At 38.8% G+C, this 26530-nt stretch overlaps 4 protein-coding genes across 5 annotated transcripts; 1 reads left to right on the forward strand and 3 right to left on the reverse strand.

Annotated features, from left to right (window-relative positions):
- Window positions 1–1069: 1069 nt before the first annotated feature.
- Window positions 1070–4355, reverse strand: czib (CXXC motif containing zinc binding protein). Its single transcript, XM_026937186.3, has 8 exons — window positions 4013–4355; window positions 3842–3925; window positions 3429–3485; window positions 3224–3305; window positions 2438–2469; window positions 1599–1676; window positions 1450–1515; window positions 1070–1372 (listed from the first exon to the last, which is right to left on the reverse strand). The coding sequence occupies exons 1-8, from the start codon at window positions 4016–4018 to the stop codon at window positions 1295–1297; spliced, it is 483 nt and encodes a 160-aa protein (XP_026792987.1). The 5' UTR covers window positions 4019–4355; the 3' UTR covers window positions 1070–1294.
- Window positions 4356–4499: 144 nt separating this feature from the next.
- uck2b (uridine-cytidine kinase 2b) lies at window positions 4500–8585 on the reverse strand. Its single transcript, XM_026937185.3, has 7 exons — window positions 8397–8585; window positions 6894–7053; window positions 6677–6773; window positions 6210–6352; window positions 5994–6091; window positions 5849–5897; window positions 4500–5561 (listed from the first exon to the last, which is right to left on the reverse strand). The coding sequence occupies exons 1-7, from the start codon at window positions 8499–8501 to the stop codon at window positions 5428–5430; spliced, it is 786 nt and encodes a 261-aa protein (XP_026792986.2). The 5' UTR covers window positions 8502–8585; the 3' UTR covers window positions 4500–5427.
- Window positions 8586–9668: 1083 nt separating this feature from the next.
- Window positions 9669–17504, forward strand: aldh9a1b (aldehyde dehydrogenase 9 family, member A1b). 2 transcript variants are annotated; one of them, XM_026936875.3, is made up of 12 exons: window positions 9669–9820; window positions 9983–10198; window positions 11108–11253; window positions 11688–11817; window positions 12024–12158; window positions 12342–12538; window positions 13002–13142; window positions 13819–14007; window positions 14615–14702; window positions 14928–15069; window positions 15526–15638; window positions 16829–17504. In XM_026936875.3, the coding sequence occupies exons 2-12, from the start codon at window positions 9985–9987 to the stop codon at window positions 16921–16923; spliced, it is 1590 nt and encodes a 529-aa protein (XP_026792676.3). In that variant the 5' UTR covers window positions 9669–9820; window positions 9983–9984; the 3' UTR covers window positions 16924–17504. The 2 variants fall into 2 exon arrangements, with proteins under 2 accessions (XP_026792676.3, XP_053089625.1); XM_053233650.1 differs by lacking the exon at window positions 9983–10198 and having other exon boundaries at window positions 9691–9820.
- Window positions 17505–18186: 682 nt separating this feature from the next.
- On the reverse strand, window positions 18187–25282 carry zte38 (zebrafish testis-expressed 38). Its single transcript, XM_026936878.3, has 12 exons — window positions 24766–25282; window positions 23819–23963; window positions 23335–23398; window positions 21291–21327; window positions 21194–21214; window positions 21071–21097; window positions 20874–20941; window positions 19345–19493; window positions 18991–19199; window positions 18664–18706; window positions 18539–18582; window positions 18187–18463 (listed from the first exon to the last, which is right to left on the reverse strand). Exons 1-12 carry the CDS (start codon window positions 24814–24816, stop codon window positions 18419–18421), a joined length of 903 nt encoding a protein of 300 aa, XP_026792679.2. The 5' UTR covers window positions 24817–25282; the 3' UTR covers window positions 18187–18418.
- Between the last annotated feature and the right edge of the window lie 1248 nt (window positions 25283–26530).

Consider the following 26530-nt stretch of genomic DNA (forward strand, 5'->3'; position numbering starts at 1 on the left):
TCACCGTGTTTTATTGCTGGAACAGTTAAAATGGCGCTGAATAGGAGAAAAAAAATTCACCTCAAAAGTAAGTGATAACAGTCAGGTTTCACTGTTAGCGCCTAAAAACAAACGAGCAAGAGCTTCTGTTCTCACTCAAACATTTTCCAGCGCATCATATAAGTAGATGTTTGTGCAAATGCAGGACACAAAGTCCCAGAATGCAATGCAGCAGAGACATGGGTCAGCTAGATGGCGATTTACAAGATGGTGAGCTCGATGGCGTTGACGACAGTATTGGCATGAAAGTTGGCATGAAACTTTGGAAGCTGAGTGTACAGATGAGGAAGTGAGAGACCTGGATGCAGGAAAACACTAAAGCACCACTGCATCGCTCTCTTTACATAGAGATGAAGCAGGAGCTAATGTTGCGTTCAAGTCCTGTTAGAACTATCATAATTACAAGGTAAGCGCACTTGAACGCCACCACAATGTTGCATTTACAGATCAGGAACTTTTCCCGGCAACTTTCCGAGTTTTTGAATGTGATGCCTACAGCAGACAGTAAGATTTTAGTAGTAATTTTTGCATCTTAACTGTTCAGTCCAGTTTTAGTTTCTATACAAAGTGCACAGCTTTGCACTGATGTTGATGAGAAATATCTACTCACACCGTCCATTTTTTTCCCAACACACACACCATGTCTTAATCACAACCTCCAAACTCATACGCGTGAATTTCTGACGAGGATTTGAAGGCAACATTTCCATGATATTAACGTTGACAGATTTGTATTCTAACAAATCAAACGGTTCTGGTTCCACGTAGTTGGTACACAGGAAAGAAACATGGCTCCCTCGTGAAAAGCTTTATATTTCAGATGATTATTGTTGTTGAAATATATTGTTGCATTATATCTGGTTTTGGCTTTCTTGCCCTGACATTACTGAAATATCCAAATTAGTGTAATAGTGAAAAAAAAACAAACAAATATGATTAGACTCTTTTTGGACTCCTCATCAATACTGTAGTAAAATATTGTCCTTCTGCAGAGCAGAGACTGAATTTATGATTCCAAATAAACCAAAAAGCAATTCTTTCATAACTTTATTTTACTACAAACCTTCATCTCCAAAGCACAGGTCATCTTTCATGTAGTGAATGTTCTCTGCCTGTATTCCCAAACACATCCATTTACAATTCAACACTAATAATGAAAGCATTTTTGTTGAATTTTATGAATATTCCTCGTATAAGGTCTCTTTTTCCTCATTGGATCTCCAGCTACAGTGTTTGTGCTCCATCTCCAACGTTCTCAACACTTGATAAACTGATGTGTGACTTCGTAGATGCCCACTGACGCGCCAGCTTTCTCGTCGTAGTCCGTCCAGTCCTAAAACAGGACGACGGATTATTACACACGCTCTACTGGAGGTTCTTAATGAGTGCAAAGTGCAAACTCTGACTTACTTTCTCCTGAAGGTTGATTTCAGAGAACTGAGAGGTCGTCTCTGCGCCCTGAGCCACAAATCCAGCCTGAGAAGAAAAAAAAAAACAGCATGGGGGTTAGTCTTGGTCTGGACTGTAAAGCTGGGAAAAAGAGGACGTTTCATTCTCACCTGAGGTTGGAAGTCAACCGGCTCGAGGCCTCGACACTCGAACTGCACCATCGTCTTGAACCTCTCACTGTCCTCCGCCTTAAAGAAAACTCACGTTAGAGGCAACTGGGATAATATCTAACCCCTTCAACTCTTGACTTATTAGCCCTGAACTACTTATGAACTAATATAAATGATTCAATAGCTACAGAAATACTAACAGGAAACTTATTATCTTTATCTGCAGGAAAATGTCTGCATCCCTGTTGATTTTATTTATATATATAATATATGTGTGTAAAGGTTTATTTTGGTAACTCATGAGTCACTGGGAATCAGGAAAATAGCTAAAACAGGAAATAGCAAGCTTTTAATTGAAGAAGGGGATAACAATATTTCAGTGCTCATGGAAACTAAATGTAAAAAAAAAAAAAGTCATTCAGAAAAAGTAGAAACATAAGAACCAAAGACACGACCAAAAAAATGAAAGAAAAATTCATGAAAAAAAACACTAGACACAAATGGAATACAATTTCACATTTAGATCACATTTAGAAATACTGTTGTGATAGTTTTGTTAATTATATCTCATCATCCCCTTCTGACCATCGTTACAGGCCAGGATGAAGGAAAACCCTCTGAAACGCTTATATAAAACTTATATAAAATGTCTCGTTATCACTTCAAGGGTATACAAACTTCTGCACTCAGCTGTAGGTATGAGAGTGCGGAAATCCGGTCCCACCGACTGGAACTAGGAGTTTAAACGGGTCAAACCATAAACATGAACGAACGTATAAACGTCGATGTGTGTTAGTTAATATGCAGCCAGTGAACTCGGCGGTTGTGTTTTAACTTACGTTATATGGCGTGATGGTGTCCTTCAGGATATCTGAGGGAGAAATGGGCAAAATGTCACTTATTTTTAAATAAAACAGCACTCGGACCTGTATTTCACCAATATTTTCTTTTCACTGGTCCTGGTCTTAGGTGATTTTGGAGTAAATGTTGTTCCACTGAACACCTGGCATTAGATCACTAGACTGAAAATACTGATAATGTAAAATATGCATGGAGCGATGTTTAAGGAGTGGCATTCCCTCTGAGTGAGTACGTTACGCTGCATTCACGTCACACGGGAAGAACCGTAATTCCCACCTTCTGACTGAGAAAACGTTCATTTCTCGCTCTGAGTGGGAATTTTGGAAGCCCTGAGTTCTCTGTCCAAACCTGGCAACTGCAACATAAACGTGTATCCAAGGGAATAAAAATCATAAGATGATAAATTACCACTGCCACTTTCATCTAGTTAACGAAAAGGCCATGTGTGAATACTTTTGAGTTTTTTCATCCCACTGGAATTCTCACGTGACGTGACGTGTATACTGCAACAACATTAATGGCCCCGCCCCCTTTCTTTTACATGGCTTAGAGGCGTGGCCTGAAGTAATTCAGATAATAATACAGTTGATTTGTGTATTTAATTTTTAATTTAACCTTAAATGTAGACTCATCCTGTTATTTGATGAAACGTATGATGTCTTGTGATGATTTAAACATGCAGTTTTCATGGTGCATCATCTCTCATCTCTAAATTTCTTTTGAAGTCAAGGTGTGTGTGTGTGTGTGTGTGTGTGTGTGTGTACCTATTGAGTTTTCCCGGGAGCACAGCTTACACTTCTGAACCATACTGGCACTGCCTCGTCCTCCTTTCAGCGGCATACTGTCCTGAGGAAATCTTTATATCAGTAATTAATAAATACATACAATTCTCACTTCATGCTATAAACAGTCTGTTAATAATGCAACAATGAATGAATGAATTATGTAAAAGTACAGTATTATAATTACCAGCAATGTGATATACTGCCATTTGTCTGAGATTTCACCACAATTCCCACACTTCAGCTGCAAAATAAATAAATATATAAATAAATTCATATCATAATTTCATATTGAACAAATGACTTTTCCTTGTAGTGTTGACATGCAGGCTGAATCCCAAACCGATTCACACTCCCTACACATGTCCACTATATAGTGTACGGAGTCAATGGAGTTCTACAGCCTATGTAGTGCACTATTTCTCCACAGGAAGGCATTTAGGATTGAACCACTCCAGCACCTACACTTGAAGTGCTAAACTAGCAGCATGCCTCAGTAAGAATTAGGAAAACCCTAAACAAAGACATTGTGCCATATTGAGAGTTTTAGCTAAACTCGTATTTAGCCCCAAAGCTAATATTTCTGCTAGCTAACATTACCTTTAAATACCAGCGGAAGTCGTCTCCGTCAGGTCTGACATGTGTAACGTTCTCCAGCGTGGCTTTAAACTGCAAACCGAATTTCTAAAGAAAGAAATATAATAATATTAAACAACAGCAGTTAATACAAACTATCCAAACACGCTTAAAAAGCCAAAAACAAGCGCCTACCCCCATGTTAGCGTTTAGAGCATTTGCGTAAGCGCTATTCAGCTATGCTAGTCAACCTACGTAAAAGGCGTTAGCGTTGACTTCTGCGCTTTTGAGCTATTAAGCTACGCAATCTACGCAAACGGTATGGAATCCTGTTAGTTTTCCGTAGTGCCTTTACGTACATCTAGTATTCAGCTATTTTTATATACGTCAGGGTTGCGTGTAGTCGGCGCGCCCTCTAGCGGCCATTACAGGAACAACACACACCCCCTGGCGCAATACTAATACGAATAACTCTCTATAAAAGTGCACTATATGTAGGGTATAAAACATTAGCTTCTTCGCCCTACGTAGTGCACTAAAAACCACTACTATGTTGCCGTTTGGGATGCGTCCTTTGATAGGCGCCCTGATTAAAAAAAAAAAAAAAGAAAAGAAAGAAACGTACAATAGTATTTGCTTGTCAAATTATTATTATTTTTTATTTCTATTCAGCTCATTACACTTCTCACAGAAATTCGCACATTAAATTATTGGGCGAAAATCTCACTCTTAATCTAATATCAAAAGTAAAAACAAATTAGTCTAGATTAATGGTCTAACTACAGTTCAAGTACTGGAGGATGCATAAAGACGTGTAACATTTTAACCCCCTGACATCACACTGATTTTAAAGCACATGGCAAATACCTAAAAGGTTGTCAAATAGAACATGAGATTTCATTTGACTGGGAAATCAAGAGGACATGTCGCATTATAGCCTTAAAGTCTTTGCTAATAGGAGCAGCCATGTTTTAGAACACTCCATCTCGTAACACTCCATCTCGTAACACTCAGATACAGAAGATCTTTACAAAGATTTCAGTATAAAACCATCAGTAGACCAAATACCTACACTAGAGTCAGAAAACTTGACCACACACACACACACACACACCTTATAAAGGGTGGGATGTAAACACTTTTGGCTTTTAGGTTGAACCCCAGCCTTACAGTCACTCTTCCTGAGTTCTGACTTCAAGTTTCTAAAGGCATCTCTCTCTCTCTCACACACACACACACACACACACACACACACACACACTCTGCCTCTCTCTCACACACTCTCTCACACATACCTCTGGCTCATCAAACACAGCGTTCCAACACCTGGAGTGTTTTTTTTTTTTTTTTTTTCAGTCTGAGCCAGGACATAAACACCGTTTATTTTCTACAGACAAGGACAATGATGATGATGATGATGAAGAAGAAGAAGAACAGAAAACACTCCCAACTTCAAGCTGGGGGAAGGAAAATGAAAAAGTAAAAGCAGAACAATACTAAATCTCATATCAGCCAGCTCAAGCGGCTCCGCCCTTCCATGCGATGAAAGGGCGTCGAATGTCATTCCACGAGTCCAGCCCCGTCCTGCGCAGGAGAGGGACGCGGCGAGGTCAGTGCGGTCTGCTGGACTCAGACGAGCGTCTCTGTCGGGGGGTCATGTGACCGTTCGCGTTGCCGTTCTGGCGTTTACTGAAGCCGCCGTTGAGGATGTCCTGGATGTGCTGCACTATCAGGTTTATCGCAACTGCAAAACGAACGAATGAACTGTTTCACATGTGAAAGGTTTTTAAACATTCCCAACTTCCTCGTTTCTTTACAGCACCCACTATTGGGACGGCATTTTCACTTTTTCCCGCAAAAATGAATCCAGTTCTAAAAGCTGAGCTGCGTTTAATCACAGACCGGTATTTAATGATTGTGCATCAACAAATATATTCAAGCAAGTCAACAGCTATGAGGTCATGAGTACGTTTACGACTAAAATATTCTCATATTCTCAAAATAATGTACTTTCGTCTTAAACAGACTCACCGAGGTTGTCGGCTCCACGTGGGATGATGACGTCTGCATACTTCTTTGTCTGAAAAGGAAAAAAAAAAAATGCAGCGAGACCATAAAACACACGAGCAAAGACAGAAATGCATGAGAGGACACGGAAAAGAAAGCTGATACTCACTGGAAGACAGAATTCCTCAAAAGCCGGCTTTACGAAAGTGATGTACTGGGACAGGACCTGTTCCAGCTCGCGTCCTCTCTCACTGATGTCTCGCAGAACTACACACACACACACACACACACAGGTCTTTAAGAGAAACCTCTGCATAAATACTGCATTGTGATAATCCTAGTTTTCTATCAGGGTCGAGTTTTTAGAAGCGTCTCAGACTCGTACCTCTGCGGGAGAGCCGCGTGTCTGGATCCGTGTCCACGAACAGCTTCATCTGGAACAGGTCCCGGATCTCCTGCGAGTAGAACATGAGAATTCCCTCGAACAGAACCACGTCGGCCGGATACAGCGTCACAAACTCGTCCTTCCTGTTACATTCAGAACAGAAAGTGATCCAGGTTGGAAACAAGTCCAGAATCACGTATACACTCTACACAGTCTAAACAGCGCACCAGAAATCGTTCGGGATTCAGCTTGGGATGAACGCAGAGCGATAAATGTCGAGTGTGTAAGAATTCACACCAGGACCAAAGAACCAGTCAAAAAATAAAGAAAGAGGCCCATGTGAAAAGATGAACGACGAACGAATTAACCATGAACGCTAAGCTCAACTCATCCAAAGAGGAGACAAAGAAAAAAAAATCCTTCTAAAGGTTTTTGTTTTTAATATAAATATACTACTAGTGTACTACCTGGAATGCGTGACAAAGTCGTACACCGGGATCTGAACTGTCTTCCCCTGAATGATGTCATGAAGTGTCTTTAAGATCAGCTCGTTGTCAAAAGCATCTGGACAGAGGTGGTGTAAATAAATAAATAAATAAATAAATAAATAAGCATGCTGTCTGAAACACACCCAAACTAGCAAACACGTCTGATCTACTCTGACTGTTACACTGAGTTTATTACCGGGATGATCGAAGTTGAACTGTCCTTTGACTGCCTTGGCTTTCTGTTCAGGAGTGAGCACTTTGTAGAAACTGTCCTGGCTCAGGATGGCGACCTGCCGCTGCCGATGATCGATCTTATTCTGCCCCAGCAATTCCATGATCTTGGCACATACTGAAGACTGCAGAGAAAGACACATTAGTCATGTGGCATGAAATATATACTAATATATATATATATATATATATACATAAAATTATATGATCCATTTGAAAGGACACTTGTCTTCCAAGTTCCTTATTTCATGCCCTCTTCTCAGAGAAGGTAATAACGTGGATTAAAATGATCCATGAACATTTGAAAAGAGGACCGAACCATCGCTCCAGCTGAAAAATAATACCTTAATAACTGTATTTAGTTATTTAATTAATCGTGTAGTGTCTTTTGAATATGATTTAATAACGTGTAAAACGTTTACACATGGGAAAGCTCAACACTAACAAGGAAAAGCTTGTTAAAAAGCTTTTAATACGCAGATCATTATGAGTGAATTATGAGCATTTCATCTTTTTTTATCAATAATGTATATAATATATATATGATGTATGTTTAGGGTTGATTTTAAAACACTTTCCTGAGCTTTAGTGGAAAAACCAGGTATTTATAAGCTTTTCTTTTGCTATATAATATATTTTAAAGTTCCCAAAACTTTTTTTTTTTTTTTAATAATTACACCACCACCATAAGATCTACGAGACTGGAGGAGTTGCTGACGTCATTTTCCAGCTAAAGGAGCAGAGCACAGGATTAGCTCATCCCCGTCGTCGCATATTACGACGTCATCATGTAAACAATAGCAGGATGGGGATTTCACCGTCTCCTGAGTTTGCGAGACTTTCAAAAACTATTTAGAAACAGATTTAAAATACGGCTGGAAACGTCAAAGTGGTACCATGAACACCTTTTAACTTTTCTAGTCACTATTTTTAATGAAACCTAATAAAGCTGACTAAACCGCTGTTTGTAATACTGTCTGTAAATAAACTTGTATAAACTTGTTTTATATATAAAGCAGCGTGTTCATTTGCTAGCTAGCAGAGTACATTGTTTAAAAAAACAAAAGATTGATGAGCTGCTTGTACTTGGCCACGTGTTGGGAAATGAGATCACCCACGAATAGAAGCAGTCGCGCACTGATGACGTGTGCGGACAAAGAAAACCCACGCGCCACCAACATCCAGTTAACTGGAAATTCCGATAATGAACAGAATGTTATGTTTAGTTTTTTTCTTAATCCAACATAAAAATATATTGAGGTAATCAGTTATAATGGTAAAGATATGTGTATACAAACACAGTAACAATAGCATTAATAATAAACTTAAAAATAAAAGCCACGCGGCCGGAGCGCGCGACCCTAAGCATCATAAATGGCTAGAAAAAGGAAGAAGATTCATTTAGAGAGAGAGAGAGAAGAAGAAGAAAAAAAAGGAGGAATTGAGTACAAAAGATGAACATACGAACCTTTCCACTGGCTGTTCCTCCAGAAACTCCGATAAGAAACGGCTGCTTAATGGCATTGCCGTTTTCCTCCTGGTCCTGAAGTCGGGTTTCACTGTCTCCAGCCATGCTGCAGTGCTGCTGTCCGCGTGCGGGTCCAGTCCCGAACCGCTCCCTGCTCCCTGCTCCCTGCCTACGTGCACTACGCAGTCTACTCCTTCATCCAATAGGGGGCCATCTGAGATTAAAGCCAAAGCACTGCCCCTTTCCCATCGCAGCCCAAACTTCAGATTCACCTCTAGTGCACCATGTAGGGTATAAACCCCATCTGCTTCAACCCCTACCTGGGGCACTTACCTAGGAAACAAGGAGCCGTTTGGTATTCAGCCATATGGCTTGCTTTATTTATTTATTTATTTATTTATAGCTTGTATTAAATGTAAGGGTGGCAAAAAGGAAGGGTAATAATAATATTAATAATAATAATAATAATAATAATAATAATAATAATAATAATCATCATCATCATCATCATCATTAAACAATACAAATAGGGATGTTTTGGTTAAAAAAAAAAAAAAAATCGTCCATGTTTAAACCCATAAATGTAAAATGTTACTCAGACGACACACACTACTTTTATTTAACTCTAATTTAAAATATAACTTTTTAAATTTAAAATTTTACCTTTTTTTTTTTTTAAATTAATGTTCGTTTAATTTTAATATAATTTCTTTTTAGTTTCTGTGAAGTTGTAAAATATAACCTGTTAAGGATGTGTGACTCAGCACCACTGGGTTTTTTAGTGCTTCACTGCACAGAAGTGATTCATCACAATAAATAAATAAATAAATAAACAGACAAACAAATAGATAGAAAGATAGACAGATAAAGCTGAGTTTTCAAAAAAAAAAAAAAAGAATGTCGTTTATTTGTTTTATTGTACGTATTTTAATTATAAACATTTATTAATTATGAATAAATAATTATATATTTATATGTTTACAAAAAAATTCAAACCAAAAATCAGAAGAAAAAAAAAAAATTGGTTTTGGACACACTAAATGACGTATGTCATGACCAATAGAAATCAACCAATCCAGAAGCCACGCCCCCATCTTAGTAAACAAACAAAAGAGTTGTCAAAATAAAACAAATTTATTTATTAATCACGAATAAATAAAGTATTTATTATATAGTAAATTGTCATTATATTACAAAATATAACGTTAAAAATTTTATAATATAAAAAGTACAGTACATTTTCCACACGCTGAATGACGTCATAACCAATAGGAAGCAGCCGTCGGAGAAGCCCCGCCCCCTTTCCGAACTAACATGGCGTCTGCTCCTGGAGCTGCAGTCATTCCTGTGCACTAGCCGCTGTGGGGCTCATGAACGCGTGTAATAACCGCTAGAGGAGGAGACTTTCTGTCACACAGAGGACGGTGAGTATGTCGTTTTGCTCATGTGCTGATTATGTCACGTTTATACAGAGCTTATAAGCGTGTGGCTGAAGTGCAGTAATAGGAATCACTTCACACTAATCACACTATCCGCAGTGTTTGGAAAGGGTGTGTGAAATGCTGGGTGATATTCTTCTCCTGCAGCGATGCGTGTAGCGCTCAGCTCCGTGTTCAGCTCCGCGCTCAGCTCCGCGCTGTCCCCGCGGGTCCGGGTCCGGGTCCGGGTCTCTGTCTGCACCCCCAGCAGGGCGGCTTCCTCAGGGACCCTGCAGATAAGAGACGCGCTGAACTTCTGGGGCGGAAACAGAGTCAGTCTGGAGGGAGAGACTGGATCAGAGCCGGTCTACGAGCCTGCGACAGGTGACTCATCCCGAGTGTCCATAACACTGAAAAGTCTCTCTGTCTTCTTCCTCTGAAGTTCAACTTTGTCCAGCAGTCACATGCTCATGTTTCACAACTCACTCTGTAACCACTGCACTCAGCTTCACTAAAGCCTTTTCAGGGGAAAGTAGCTAAAGCATGCTGAAAAAGTCAGTGACATCATAGAGTAATTTGCATATTTATTTAAACATCGCGGTCATTTCTAAATATGCAGATCTAAATATGTTACATGAGGAAGACTGTCTGATCGATCAGGACAGAGTTTTATCAGAAAGAAAATAATATAACATTCTGCATAGAAAAGTCAGGGATTGGTTGTTGGAAACAATGGTGATCAGTGATTGGTCAGTTGGGAAACAGTCATGATCAATGATTGGTCCTTGGGAACACTGATGATCAGTGATTGGTCAGTTGGGAAACAGTCGTGATCAGTGATCTGTTGTTGGGAACATTGATGATCCGTGATTGGTTGTTGGGGGGAATGGTGATCCGTGATTGGTCAGTTGGGAAACAGTCAGGATCAGTGATTGGTCGTTAGGAACAATGATGATCAGTAATTGGTCTTTTGGGAAACAGTGATGATCAGTGATTGGTTGTTGTGAACAGCAGCTTGAGCAACTCAGTCAGGCTTTACACACTAGTGTTTAGTCGCACACAATAAGTAGAAAATGTACTCGTTTTATGAACATTGCAGAATTAAATTTAGGATTTGTTTTTTTTAACATGTATTTCTGATTCATAAAACTGTGACCTCATTATGGTATTTACATACAGTTACTTTTCACAGTAAAATAACTCCAGAAGAATTAAACGTCAATGTCAAAGAGTGAAAAAGCATCTATAAAGTAGCTCTGCACTGTGTGTGTGTGTGTGTGTGTGTGTGTGTAGGACGTGTGTTATGCCAGCTGCAGCCTTGCCGAGCGGCGCAGGTCGACGAGGCCGTAAACAGCGCCCGCTCCGCTTTCACACACTGGAGTAAGATGGCTGGAATGGAGCGAGCTGGGATCATGCTGGAGGCAGCACGACTCATCCAGGTACACTGAGGTCAAAGGTCAGCGGGGTCACACTCGGGTAATACAGGGCAACAGTGCTGCAGGGATTGAAGGTCATGTGATAAGTAAGGTTCACAGACAGAATGTCTTTTGAAGTAACAGTAAAGTTTTGGCACCCTTGGCTTCATTTAGGTTCGCGTACACACATTTTGATATCTGATAAGGTTTTGTTTTAAAACTTTGTAATGTTGGAATTGGGACTGTGAACAAATATTACATTTGCATCATTCTAATAAGATTATTGCTAAATGCAACAGAATGTTGTCTCCTTCCTATAACAGCTATTAGCAAGAGTACTTGATCTTATATTTCCTCTTTACCTTTAAATCTCTTATATCTTCATTCAGAAAACTGATCGAGTTTAACTCAGAGCAGCTTAGGTCATTAGCTTTTTTTGCTCTGATTTTTGCGGACAGAAAAGAAGGGAAGAGATTGCCGAGGTGGAGGTGGTCAACAACGGCAAGTCGATCACCGAGGCGCGGCTGGACGTGGACTCGGCCCGGCTGTGTATCGAGTATTTTGCGGGTCTTGCAACAACTATGGCAGGTTTGTTAGCGTGTCAAAATTTCCTGTTCGCGTTCACTGTAAAAGAGATATTATATAAAGTATTTTGGAGAGCACTAACAGTCTGTTTACGTGGGCCAGATTTAGAGAAGTTCATCTGAGAAACTATGGCTGAAATATGCATCATATTTTGGTGAGAGAAAATTGACTGACGCGGTAAAATGTGTCATATCCGTATCTGGTTATAGGGCAGCATGTGCAGCTAGCAGGAGGATCGTTCGCTTACACGCGCCGGGAGCCGTTGGGAGTGTGTGTAGGAATCGGAGCGTGGAATTACCCGTTCCAGATCGCAGCGTGGAAGTCGGCTCCGGCTCTCGCCTGCGGTACGACTTTTCTGCAGAAATCAGAAGATTCTCATTTCAAAACTGTAGATATATAAAGAAAATCAGTTTTAAATAAAAACTAAGAGAATTTCAGTCTGTAGTGGACTTCCTGTCAGCTGTTTAAGTCTTTTATACGTATATTTAAGTGCACCAGGATACTGATGTGAAGATCTGCGTTCGCAGGGAACTCGATGGTGTTCAAGCCGTCCCCGGTGACCCCGGTGAGTGCGGTGCTGCTGGCTGAGATCTACGCGCAGGCTGGCGTTCCTGACGGTTTGTTTAATGTAGTGCAGGGCGCTCAGGAGACGGGCGCTCTGCTGTGCCAACACCCTGCCGTGGCCAAGGTCTCCTTCACCGGGAGTGTGCAAACTGGCAAGAAGGTACGAAAGCGCAACTTTCCTGCTCTGGGTCTGTAATCAGAAGCTGGTGAAGTATTAAATACAGTGCTGAGGAAAATGGCACCTAAACTCACTAGCACTAGCAATGACTAAGTAGCAGGATATGTAAAATCTAGTTGCCTCTGCCAGGAGGTTAAAACTTGTCTGTAGATGGATCTTTCAACAAGATAATGAATTGAACCTGACCGTACACGAGCTCAAATATGACCAAAAGGGTCCAGAAATTGCACATTTTAAGAAAAAAATACGTCTATAACATCCCAATAGGTTTAAGCTCAAAACGTCACTCATTGCAGGTTATTCTTTTTATATGAATAAATATAAAGAGTCAGAATCTCATGACTTAAATATGACAGTGACGCCTTGGCATGTTTGCTAATGATTACAATAAACCTGTACACTGTGTGAGTTTGCGAGGCTGAAAGCTGTGTTTTTGTCCCTACAGATAATGGAGATGGCGTCCAAAGGCGTGAAACCGGTGACCCTGGAGCTTGGTGGCAAATCTCCACTGATAATCTTTGAGGATTGTAACCTCGAGAATGCAATCAGGGGAGCACTTATGGCCAACTTCCTTTCTCAGGGCCAGGTACTGCATCAGTTATACCATGATATTCATGAAAGCTGGATCGGTGTTTGGGTCAAAGTTGTTAACACAGTGTTACATTCATATTTAAAACAGACTTTTATAGTACTTTTTTTTTTTTTTGGGAGAGATAAATCTGAGCCTAGCCGGTGATGTCATTAAATAGCTTTGGACCAATCACGTAAGATATGCAAATTATTACAGGATGACGTACTACAGAAGCATACGTCTAGCATACATAGCTGATGTTAGCATTGTTGTTGGTATGGTAACGATATATATTATAACAAGTGTGACTGCTGGTCAATAAATCGCTGAGAAAATGGTGTAAATCAAGACTAATGAAATAATGAAATCCCACCCTGTGACAATTCTAAGCTTGTTTACTAGCAGTTAACTAGCCTGTTCGCTATGTTCTAAATGTAACATATAGTAAAACCTGTACAGTTGTTCATTAGCATTGAGCATTAGCATTCATAACTGAAACAGGTCTTCAGGTGTGATATTCCAATGCTAACACACACAGTGTTCACTGTAACGACTAGCACCCGATATTTACTTCATTAATACGCTCCTCTATGATGCATTATTGACTTTTCTCAGTCAGTAAATATACAGTTTTGACGTACATTAGTGAAGAATGTGCTTTCACCCATCGCTGCGTTTTCTTTACACACAGGTGTGCAGTAACGGGACGCGGGTGTTTGTGCACAGACCGATCCTCGCCCAGTTTTTGGAGGAGGTGGTGAGGAGAACCAGAGCGATCCGGATCGGAGATCCCCTGCTGGAGGAGACGCGTATGGGGGCGCTGGTCAGCAGGGAGCACCTACAAAAAGTGCTGAACTACGTGGAACAGGCCAAGACGGAGGTACAGCACACGAGCTCGCTGTCTGATTCACATTCAACAAGCTTTACTCCTTACTTACAATCAGTTACGCTGGTTCACGCTGAAAGTTATAAACACACTATCACTATCACTACTTCTAGACATTTAAAATTACATTTTAAATTTTAAAAGGTCACAATAAGGTTTTCTGTAATCAATAACAATTGAGTTTCAAATAACAATTTGTGATTCAACAAAACAGAAAAAGGTCAAATTGGCACTTTCACTCTCAAGAAATGCACATTCTATGAATATGCAAATTGAAACTGGCCCCAAGCCTACATGCTCCACCCCCTTTCCCAGTAGTCGCATGACCTGTATTTGCATATTGGATTCTGATTGGCTCATACATTTTATGACGCATTAATTCTTGCTCAACATTTGTTCAACATTAACCCCAATTTCTAGAAATCTTTTTTCAGTGTAACCTGTTTTTTAAAAATACAACAGAACAACTGCACAGTTCTCTGAAATTAGTTCCCCATATAATTTAATAATAAAAATGTTGTATAAGATTTAGGCTGACTTTAAAATAGGCTGAGTGTTATTTTTGTCCAGCTTGTTTATTGTTGTTATTTTTCCTCGTCAGGGGGCTCGAGTGCTGTGTGGAGGAGAGCCCTTCGTTCCAGCAGACCCTAAACTCAAACACGGATATTACATGACTCCCTGTGTGCTTGGTGAGTTTCACTTGTCATCACAAATAACGTCACTTCACCTCAAGCGATCACCATTTACAACCTCTTGATTAGATTAGAGTAGATTAGATCAGATGTGATTGCAGAAGTACAAATCCACATTTTAATCATTTTAAATTTAACCGTTTAGTAATACTGACATACGGCAAAACGTATCACAAAAGGCACAGAAGTTTTAACTCCGTGTTCTGTATCATTTGTTTATAGACAACTGTACAGACAACATGACGTGTGTCAGAGAGGAAATCTTCGGGCCTGTGATGTCGGTGTTGACCTTCGACACAGAGGATGAAGTTCTTCGCAGGGCTAATGACACCACCATGGGCCTGGCTGCTGGAGTTTTCACCAAGTAATCACTGCTTTTTACATTTATTATATATTCAGAAAGGTCAGCTTTCTAAACCAGAGGCCCTGATGAGTAATTTATTTAATTTACCAGCACTGCTGCTCATTAAAACATCCTTTGTGCCAGTGGATCAACACAGACGATCTGATTTGAAAAGCTTGGATGTACTGTAGGTGTTCGTGTAGCTATGAATAAATCAGATCCGTCACATTTAGACAAAAATCAGATTTATTGTTTATAATGCGGGCCACAAGAGGGTGCTGCTGATCTAATATTTGCATGTAGAGACATGAGCCCTTGTCCTCAAGAATATACTGTCAGTTCAACAGCTGCATCAAAAGATTAATTATAAGAACTCTGCAAAAGCATGAAAATAAATAGAGGATTATTAACTGTAGATTTTTTTTTAATAAAATAAAATTGCATGTGTGTGTTCCCTCTTTCCTCTCCTTCCATCAGAGACATTCAGAGAGCACATCGAGTGATTGAGAACCTGCAGGCTGGCTCCTGTTTCATCAACAACTACAACATCACGCCTGTGGAGGTGCCATTTGGAGGCTATAAAACTTCAGGTAATGCTAAAGAAAAATAAGGTTTACGACAGGCCGACTGATAATTTGTTAAATGTTGATCCCCAGAGAGTACCGAGTCCACAAATGGAAGTCATTAAAAACGCACTACACAAAGTGAAAACAATTTAAGGAAATAGTAGCTGTTTTATACTTTTTAGTGCTCATTTGAGGCAGAATTTAGTATCTAATTTGTGTTAATTTGAAAATCTGGTGACGTGTTTCTTTCTAAAAAGCCCACTAAGGTGCATTGCAGGAGGCATTTTAAGGCACTTTCCAATCTACTATGGGTCCAAATCGGAGCAAGTTTTATCATTTGCTATTTCCACTCTTCTGGGAAGCTTTCCACTAGATTTCGGAGCGTGGCTGTGTGGATTTGTGTTCATTCAGCCACAAGAGCATTAGTGTGATCAGGCGCTGATGTTGGTGAGGAGGTCTGGGGTGCAGTCGGTGTTCCAGTTCATCTCAAAGGTGTTCAGTGGGGTTGAGGTCAGGGCTCTGTGCAGGACACTCGAGTTCTTCCACTCCAACCTTCACACACCATGTCTTCATGGAGCTCGCTTTGTGAATGCTGGAACAGGTTTGGGCCTCTTAGTTCCAGTGAAGGGAAATTGTAATGCTACAGCGTACAAAGACACTCGAGACAATTGTGGGCTTCCAACTTTGTGGGAACAGTTTGGGGAAGAAACACATATGGGTGTGATGGTCAGGTGTCCACAAACATTTGGCCATATAGTGTAATTAAATGAAACAAGAAGCATAAACCATCGGCTGAGGGATGTGTAGGGCTGAAAATGTATTCGTAAAACTCTTTCGATCATTGGTCAGATATACGGAACTGGAAAATAAAACATGGCATTTCTAAAGCGCTACAGATTTGGCTCATTTTGCACCTCGCAGCTCATTTTAGCAGCTCACATCTACAAAAGAAATGCTGCAACCCAAAACACACGGCAAGTTCGGTTCACTTCCTGCAGTTGAGTCGATCCAGAGTCGAACTGCTTTCTCACTGCAATCACTTGGAAGAAGAACCACACAGAGGAGGAAAACACACCAGCATTCAATTCAAACAGACTAAACACTGCTTATATCCATCTTTGCGGCTAGATGACATCCAAAAAAATGTTCACTGATTAACAAGCATCTTTGATATTAGGATATTAAAGATTTTTTCTCTTATCGTGTCTTTGCAGGTATAGGAAGAGAAAACGGCCAGGTGACCATCGAGTACTACTCGCAGCTCAAGACTGTGGTGGTTGAAATGGGAGACGTGGACAGTCTCTTTTAAACACAGGACAAACAGAGAACATCCATGATGTCCATTCTGAACTCTAGGTCTTACTGCAACTCAGTCTAACAAGTGACAATTATCAAAGCCTAAAGGAACAGAATTTGCGACAGTGAACAGGGAGACTGCGTCATAAAGACGAGTCACTAGAAATAAGAACGTCATAACTTTGCATTATTGCTGATTGGTAATTAACTACCATGTATAAGGAGCGGGCATATAATCAGGTAGTAGCTAATTATGACCTCAAAGTTGTATTTGATTCACAACTGACGTATGTTTGCCAATGTGTAATGGGGAATATGTTCATTAAGTCACTGGAAATGTAACGTTATGTTCTGGTGCTAAATAGATATGATTGTGTTTGGAACAGAATCATGAGTGGTGTCAGTATTGTAGATCTACTCACAGGATCATCCAGCTCAGAGATGTTCACTGTTCAATTATCTTTAAATGGACATTAACAATTAATCAGTATTTATTCTCGGTACGTACTGCTGCTGATTCTACAAAGTGCCTTATTATGAGAAGGGGTGGAATGATAGAGGGAGAAAAAAAAAAAAAGCCCTGGTGTAATTCACTGTACAGCCCAATATTTACTGGTTTTGGTCCAATATCTGCTTATAACTTGTGCAACAACTGTGCAATGATTTAATTATTTGGTTACAGAAACTGTGATTTTGACAGGAAAAAACTTTCCATAAACTAATTATAAGACCCACTTGTAGAAATACAATTTTCTCAGGCAGTCCTTGTTTTAAAAATCCTTCCAAGGGATCGAAACGTATTACTCCCTCGTGGCATTGTGTGCTCTACTGGTATAGCGTAACTTTAATGATACAGATGTTTTAGATTTCCCTTTTCATACAGTTCAAACATACAATATTTTCATTACACCCAACATATACAGATATTACCCTTTTCCTTCTGCTCAGTAGGTTCAGCCATTCTTATGATAATAAATTGAAATAAGCTAAGTGTTGACAAAACAAACGGAAATAATTCAAGCTGCTTGTATACAGACAGCAGGAAAAAAACTGTCTTATACAGTGTATGCCTTACTGTGAAACTGCTCACAAGCACATCGAAGTTTTATTACAACACTAATCTTTGTATTTTGTGAATGTTCTATTGTTTATGGAATAAGAAATTGTTAACAACAGACAGCACGGTAATAATTACAGATGATTTGTATCTATGTGGAGAATTTCATGTACAGGGAAGCAGAATATAATAAATGAATCTATTTCCATACAGTCCTCATGCATTGCATATTTCTTTCTCTTTCTGTATTTTTATTGAATTACAATCTTGGAAAGGGCATCATCAGGAAGATCAATAACATTTGAACAACAAAACTTAAGAAGTTACAACAGTTAAATAATTCAGTGTTTCCCTCCAGCATACTGTCATAAAATTAAGGCACAAATAAACACGTGGGTATACGTACTGCAAACATACGACCTCAGTCCTAACAAACTCCTATGGAGAGCTTTTAAATTTCTTTCTTCCTTCTCTTTGTCAGTTTGTTGCCTCCTCTCTGACAATCAAAAATTTTGGTTAATCGTTTGGTAAAATCCGATTAATTTTTAAATATATTTAGAATCACTCCTACCTTCACTGGGGCTTTTGTGGGTTGCTTGAACTGCGCAGCCGACTCTAGAGATAAATGTTTACAAAACTAATGACGGGTAATAAAACACTCTGAGGACTTCCAGAGAAGTCAGAAAATAAACTTACCATCCTCAGATGGCAGATCCTCCTCCCTGCGCTGTCCAGGCACCTATTTAAGAAACATAATTTAATGATCTGTGAAAGTTTAGCAGTCTAAGCACTGCGGAGGAGTTTTTCCTCTGCTAATATACGCTTCATTCTTGCCCATAGGACATAATATTTATTTATTAAGTTAAACTGGCACTGTTTTAATTACGGTAAATAAAAAAATCTACAACACTAAAGGTTGACACTACTGTTAATCCAATTCACCTCTATATTTTAGACTTAAGAACATCATGCTGTCAAAATCTCTTCAAAATCACCTAAGTCATTAGCTTTTTCGGGTCTCACCTCCTGCATGGAGTCCTGGACGCTTTCTCTCAGGTGGTTGCCCTCCTGCAGTTTACTCACGCGGCCCTGTTCGGCTGCCACTCCAACCTTCAGCACGTGGAAGGGAGTCTGGAGGTCTCCCACTCTGAAGTGCACCGCTGTGCCCTCGAACCACAGGCTGTCGCACACTCCCTCCTTAAAGCCCGGTGGCTCGTAGTCTGATGGGGTCACTGTCACATTTCAAACAGGGAATGGATGTGTTCTTGCTGTATAATGTTTTTTCAAAACCACTGCTTCAAGGCAAACTCTAACACACAACATTTTAGACTCTTCCCACAGCTGTGTTTACTCTATACAATGGATGTTTGTTTTTACCATCATCGTAATAGTAGAGCTTCATGGTGAGATAGACATCATCTTGCAGAGCGTCCAGGTTCTGCATGAGGAGAAAAAGCTTCCTGATCAGCAGAACCGAGGCCTTCTTTGTGTCCTCCATGGTCACCCTCATCTCAATGTTCTCATTTCTTCAACAAACAAGTCCGACGTGTATTAGTACAAGCCCTGACACCGGGTTTTAATATAAAGGCTTTATTGAAAAGACTGAATATGAATGTTTAGTTAAATATTTGGAGTGAATGAGCATACAAATGTGTGTGCATGGTGCTCTGCCATAGATTGGCATTGTATCTATAAGGTGAATATTAACCTCTTCTAGAGTTAACTGCAAACGTTACTATTAACTCTAGTATTCATATCTTGTCGTCTGCCACTTTCAGCTTCTACTGGAGAGGAAATACTAATAGCTTCCCATTGTGTTCCTGGAGAGGGGGGTTGTAGAAGTGCACATTGCGACTGGGATCCTGCGGGACTCGTGGGACCAAACAAAAACTTCAGCAGAAGAGCTTCCGCACTGTCGTCAAGAGATCATGAGTTTGAATCCTGATGGTGCACCAGCCATATAAAATTAACCAATTCTGAATGTCTGCGAGCTCATGTATGCAGAACAAGGCAGATAGCCTTTCCTCTTCTGCAAGGATGCTTTCACATGGCTTCACATGTCTCAGAGGAACCTGGTTGGTAGCTGTCATGTAATAGCAGAGAGCTATCTAGTGGCTGGCAAATGACCAAATTGGGAGAAAATGGGAAGCAGGAAGTTGTTGCTTTCGTCTGGGTGGGAGCGGGCGGTCAGATATGAATATTACAGGACAAAGAACGACAACGTTGAGTAACATAGGTGCATATTATACATGTGTCTACAATGTTACTGTGATTCATTCATTTTTAGTAAATGCTTTAACCTGATCACGTTTGTTGTACCTTAAATTACTGTTTTGTATATTTTTAAGAAATAAAACCAGCAAAGTTCATTAAAGAAAAATCACAGGCAGGTACAAACAAAAATAATAACTGCATGAATGGGCAGGATGGGTCAAATTTTCTGCAGGAGAGACAAGGAATGGGATCGTGGGAAAAAAAGTGGAGTGGAGAAAAACAACACATCCCGTGCACACCTCTAGTGGGCTGCTTAAAGTAATAGCATTGTGAAAAAATAAATGTGTGCAATGTTCCTTGGTGTCTTTGTTTCTTTAGCTTTGCACTAAAGCTACAGGGATAAGGAAGGCTTTTATTTCAGTTTCATAAAATCATTAGCTTATGCAGATATCACGTTAAGTTCTGAAAAAGAAAGTGCTTTATGATGTGTGTGAAGAATTAGTGTGTACAATCCTGAACACATTGCTGTTGTACATTGTGGCACTGCACATGTTGTTTTTTTCTGCACTCATATTAAACACAATGAGGGGTCTGTTAATTAGCTGGAGCAGATGACATGCAGTGAAGTGGTGCTCAGGACGTCCTTAGTGATGTCCACAAATTACCTTGGGGTTTAATGGCTCATTTCTTACCTGAGGATGTCCATCTGAGGCCCACAGTCTGTGTATTTGAACTTGAACTGGTAAGACTCTATGACATGCTGTAAGAAATTCAATAAGGTACATTTGTGTTGTTCTGTGTGTGTTTAGTTATATATAACCTGAGGGGAATTCCACTACATAGAGATGGCACATACAGCTTATAAAAGGTCATATGTACTGTTACTTACATTAGTGTCATCCGGGTCTCTGTGCACCTGTTTAAAACAGACTACAAATTACACACAATGCACTAAAAGGACATGATATTCATGATATTTCCTGGGTTAATTAGATAATACACATACACTTACCCCAATAAGCACAATTTGCAGCTGTAACAAACAATACAGCAAATCTTCAGTCACCACAATCATGATCATGTAAAACTTCAGAATGACATAAACTTACGTATCTCTTCTCCAAAGCATCAAAACAGCCGATCAACCTTGGAAGAAAGACATAAAATCATTTTAGATACAACAACAGCTCATCTTTATTGCAGATTCAGTAACTGTATTATTTTAAATAGGACCTGAACTATATATTGGTATATCGGCCGACATTAAGGTTCTACAGATAACAGCTCTTGTTCTAAATGTTTTTTTGTTTTTTTTTAATTTTAGAAACACTGCTTTCACAAATGTGGTGTTACATCAAACAGCCACTAAACGCAGTCTGTAGGGCTCTAATCACTTGCAGAAAGTGACTTTTATTTGTGCAATGCAGCTGATTTGTAACGCAGCAGTTCCTTTGAAGTCAGATGTTATCTCAACGTTATGCAAATTACGCATGATGTGGTAACGCAAACAGGAAATCCAAATGATCGGCTTGAATGATTTCTCAAGCCAATTCTGGGGCATGTAGGCAGACTGCAATTATGTACTCCTATTTGATGTGCATAATGGAAGAAACACATACAGTTGAGGTCAAAAGTTTACATCCCCCTTTCAGAATCTGCAAAATGTTCATTATTTTACCAAAATAAGAGTGATCATACAAAATGCATGTTATTGTTTATTTAGTGCTGACCTGAATAAGATATTTCACATAAAAGATGTTTACATATCGTCCCCAAGAGAAAATAATAGTTGAATTTATAAAAATGACCCCGTTCAAAAGTTTACATCCCCTTGATTCTTAATACTGTGTTGTTACCTGAATGATCCACAGCTGTGTTTTTTTGTTTACTGATAGTTGTTCATGAGTCCCTTGTTTGTCCTGAACAGTTAAACTGCCTGCTGTTCTTCAGAAAAATCCTTCAGGTCCCACACATTCTTTGGTTTTCCAGCATTTTTGTGTATTTGAACCCTTTCCAACAATGACTGTATGATTTTGAGATCCATCTTTTCACACTGAGGACGAATGTGGGACTCATATGCAACTATTACAGAAGGTTCAAACGCTCACTGATGCTCCAGAAGGAAAAAACACGCATTAAGAGCCGGGGGGTGAAAACTTTTTGAATTTGAAGATCAGGGTAAATTTAACTTATTTTGTCTTCTGGGAAACATGTAACTATCTTCTGTAGCCTCTGAAGGGCAGTACTAAATGAAAAAATTAAATATTTAGGCAAAATAAGAAAAATGTACACATCTCCATTCTGTTCAAAAGTTTTCACCCCCCGGCTCTTAATGCATGGTTTATCCTTCTGGAGCATCAGTGAGCGTTTGAACCTTCTGTAATAGTTGCATATGAGTCCCTCAGTCGTCCTCAGTGTGAAAAGATGGATCTCAAACACAGTATTAAGAATCAAGGGGATGTAAACTTTTGAACGGGGTCATTTTTATAAATTCAACTATTATTTTCTCTTGTGGACGATATGTAAACATCTTTTATGTGAAATGTCTTATTCAGGTCAGCACTAAATAAACAATAACATGCATTTTGTATGATCGCTCTTATTTTGGTAAAATAATGAACATTTTGCAGATTCTGAAAGGGGGATGTAAACTTTTGACCTCAACTGTATAACAGTTATTTCCTTCAGCCTATACAGTACGAACTCTCAGTAAATCAGTGTAGAGACATCCTGAAAAAAAAATAAAGCATGGAAGGAAGTAGCGGAGATCGTACGTGCCTCCGATGAGTGTACTAGTACAGCTAGCTTGCTTTGCCAATCTGCCCAGGAAGAAAGTACGAAGCCTAGCGCGTAACATAAATAAAGCTTAAATACATTTTAAACAAAGGTAGTGTATAAATCGTATAGTGGCCGGAGGCTATACATTTTGGCTGCTACTATTTGTCACAAGTGTGTGTGTGTGTGTGTGTGTGTGTGTGTGTGTGTGAGTGTGTGTGTGTGTGTGAGTGTGTGCAACATGCTACCGAGATTGTTTCAGTCATTATTATTGGTTATGGTAATATATTTTATATAAATGTATTAAAATATATTTTAAATCTCTTAAAATTAGTAACAGTGGCCTAAATATACGTCGCTCGCTAATGAAACACTTACCACTTGACAATTTTGCAGGCTCCTGGAGAAGTGCAGTCCTCTTTAAGAACTTTGATGCATAAATCTAAAAATTTGAAAACGATCAACTTTGTGAGTAAATCCTCCAATTCAAAAATCCTCAAAAATCGCTGACTGTTTGACTATAAAAATGAGAAAACAATGGCAGGTTATTTAAACGACTTTAAAATCAGATAAAACTTGTTCCCTTTCTTTAAACTCAACCTAGTTTTATGGTTTTACCCTTAAAATAATAATTCATAATAGCTGATAAAGTCTATATAAAGTCTATATAAAGCGTGTATCTTTCATACTGGATTGTTGATCATTTATTTAAACAGCGTTAGCTAAAATGGATACAACCATAGATTTTTTGTTTTCTGTAGATAAATATCAGGCTGAAATGTGGACCTGAAGTGAGATGGTATGATTACGAGGTTAAGCAACAAACAGCTGAAGTATTTCGTGTTTAAAGAAAAAAGATCACCTTCTAAGTAGCGGGATCGATACGCGTCTTCTGGAAAGATCCCACGCAGGTAGGTTATAGAGGACACCGCCAGGACCAGCATTCGCTTAACAAACACCAACGACTGCTCCTGGCTTCTCAGCTCCTGATGGAATAAGCTGTCCCACTGAAAACATTTTAAACAAACAAACAAAACAAAACATTAATAACACGATCTGGCTGTTATTCACAGCTATAGAAACATTTCATCATTTGAATGTTTGCATTTATAAACATTAACCGTATATTTGCTACGAGATATTTTCTAACTCTAACTATGAGACAGGATGGGATTGGTCAGAATGTCGAGATTTCCGTGTTTTAATCAGGAGGAAACAAACAAACAAACAAACAAACAAACAAATAAGGTCTTCCTTCCACTGCTTTAATATCTATTACACCAGTTGTTTTTTGTTTGGTGTTTGTTACTTCTATTACTCCTAAAGAAAATACTATCATAAATATAATAAAATTAATAATTGATTTTTAATTAGTCTAATTTTATCTAATTTTAAATGTTATCTTTTCTCATTTTAATTGTTTGCTATTTATTACCTCACTACATGTCAAACTGTTGTAGAATATAACAAGACTGAACAGTTACCTAGTTATTTTAATAATTGTTAATAATTATTAATAGTAATAACAACTAATATTTACTATATTAGATGAGAAATTATTATTTTAGTATTTATTTTATTTGTAATTTTTCAAATAATCCTGAAGATATAATCAGCTACCAAGTTATGTTTTTTATGTTTGTTTGTTTGTTTATTCATTTTGTTCATCCCTTATTCTGGTGTAGCTAAGTAGCTAGTTATATGTTTATTTGTAAATAAGTAGTTATATTTATATTTAGTTAACTAACTAGATAAATTATGCTAACTATCTAGCTGTTTTTTTTATTATTATTATTAGTATTATTTTACCTCAGCAGTCTCCTGCTTTGCTTTCCCTCGCTTTTTCAGTACGGTTGCCATCTCCTCACAGTTAAATATGACAAATTCTTTTATTTCTTGCTAAATTAAATAACTACTTGCTTGAATTAAAATGTTTAAATATCTATTTTAAGGTGTTTAATTCGTAATAAACGACACCCCAGTCTGCTGAGGGGAGACAGTTAGCATTTAAGCTAACACAGTGTCCGTTAGAGGAGCTCATGAACGCTCGCGCGAATCAAACAACTGAATCATTTGCGAATCATTTGCGAATCACCTGCGAATCACTTGCGAATCACTTGCGAATCACTTGCGAATCATTTGCGAATCAAAGGAATCGATTCAGTGTTGCCAGGTATTTTCCTGAGTGAATCTTGTACGCATTTTTCATACATTGCAATAAGTTAAACTTGTTTTTTTTCCTCAAACAGTAAATGCATGTGCGATTAAACAGAAATGTACTGGGGTTATGAGGAAAAAGTAGAGAATTAACAGGTATATCTGTAGAAATTATATTATATTCAGGGGCGGACTTCGCACTAGGCAAATGTAGGCAAACGCCTTGGACCCCCCAGAAGCCAAGGGCCCCATAAAAATGCAAATTATATATATATATATATATATATATATATATATATATATATATATATATATATATATATATATATATATATATTTAATTATTACTGCTAAATAACGTATGATAAAAGTATAAATATCGATGTTAAAACACTGAATAGTGATCCTCTTCTTATTACAGTATGTGCAGTAATACAAAACTACTAGAACTATATTGTGAAAATTGTGAATTGAATGCCTTTCATTCTTATATCTTCAGTAAGCGCTTTATTCTGGTCAGGGTCACAGGATCCGGAGATTATCCCGGGAACACATAGGTGTGAAGTGGGAATACACCTTGGATGGGACAACAGTCCATTGCAGAGCCACATGCATACACTCATTCACACCTAGGGTCACATGGTTAGAGCATCTGAAACCCCATATAGACAGTAACCCGAGCTCAGGATCAAACTAGATACCCTGTGGCAGTACTTTAATACTGCAGTTGTAAAATATATTGTATAATAACATGGGCAGTGGTGGCTCAATGGTTAATTCTCTGGGTTATTGATCAGAAAGTTGGGGGGTTCAAGCCCCAGCACCACCAAGCTACTTCTGTTGGGCCCTTGAGCAAGGCCCTTAACCCTCTCTTCTCCAGGGGTGCCATATCATGGCAGACTCCAGCTTCCTAACAAGCTGGGATATGCAATAAAAAGAATTTCATTGTGCTGTAATATATATGTGATAAATAAAGGCTTCTTCTTCTTTTATATATAGTCCAAAATGTTTTGCAATCATAAGCAAGCTGAAGGACTTGGGACCTTTAATATTGGGTTATGATTGTTTGACATTAGGAGGACATTTATAAGGACTGGATATCAAATCAGTACTTGTCATTTTTCAGATCATAATATAATAGAGTTCCTAATAGGTAATATAACTAGCTTACTGTGTGATGGAAAACATTAGCGCCAACGTGAGCCATTTACTATTTACGTCAGTCAGGGCACTGGTATGTTCTATTCAACCATTAATTAAAGGTTAAAAAAATTTCCGTTTACTTCAAACATAATCAACATAGACATGGTTGCTGTCTGAAGTCTGCTTAAACTGGAACTATATTATCATTCAAATCACATTACACAACTTATTCTTTAAACTTTGGGTATTAAATGCAACAGTATCTATATCATAA

The sequence above is a fragment of the Pangasianodon hypophthalmus genome, chromosome 4, assembly GCF_027358585.1.
Source record: "Pangasianodon hypophthalmus isolate fPanHyp1 chromosome 4, fPanHyp1.pri, whole genome shotgun sequence".
NCBI classification, from domain to species: Eukaryota; Metazoa; Chordata; class Actinopteri; order Siluriformes; family Pangasiidae; genus Pangasianodon; species Pangasianodon hypophthalmus.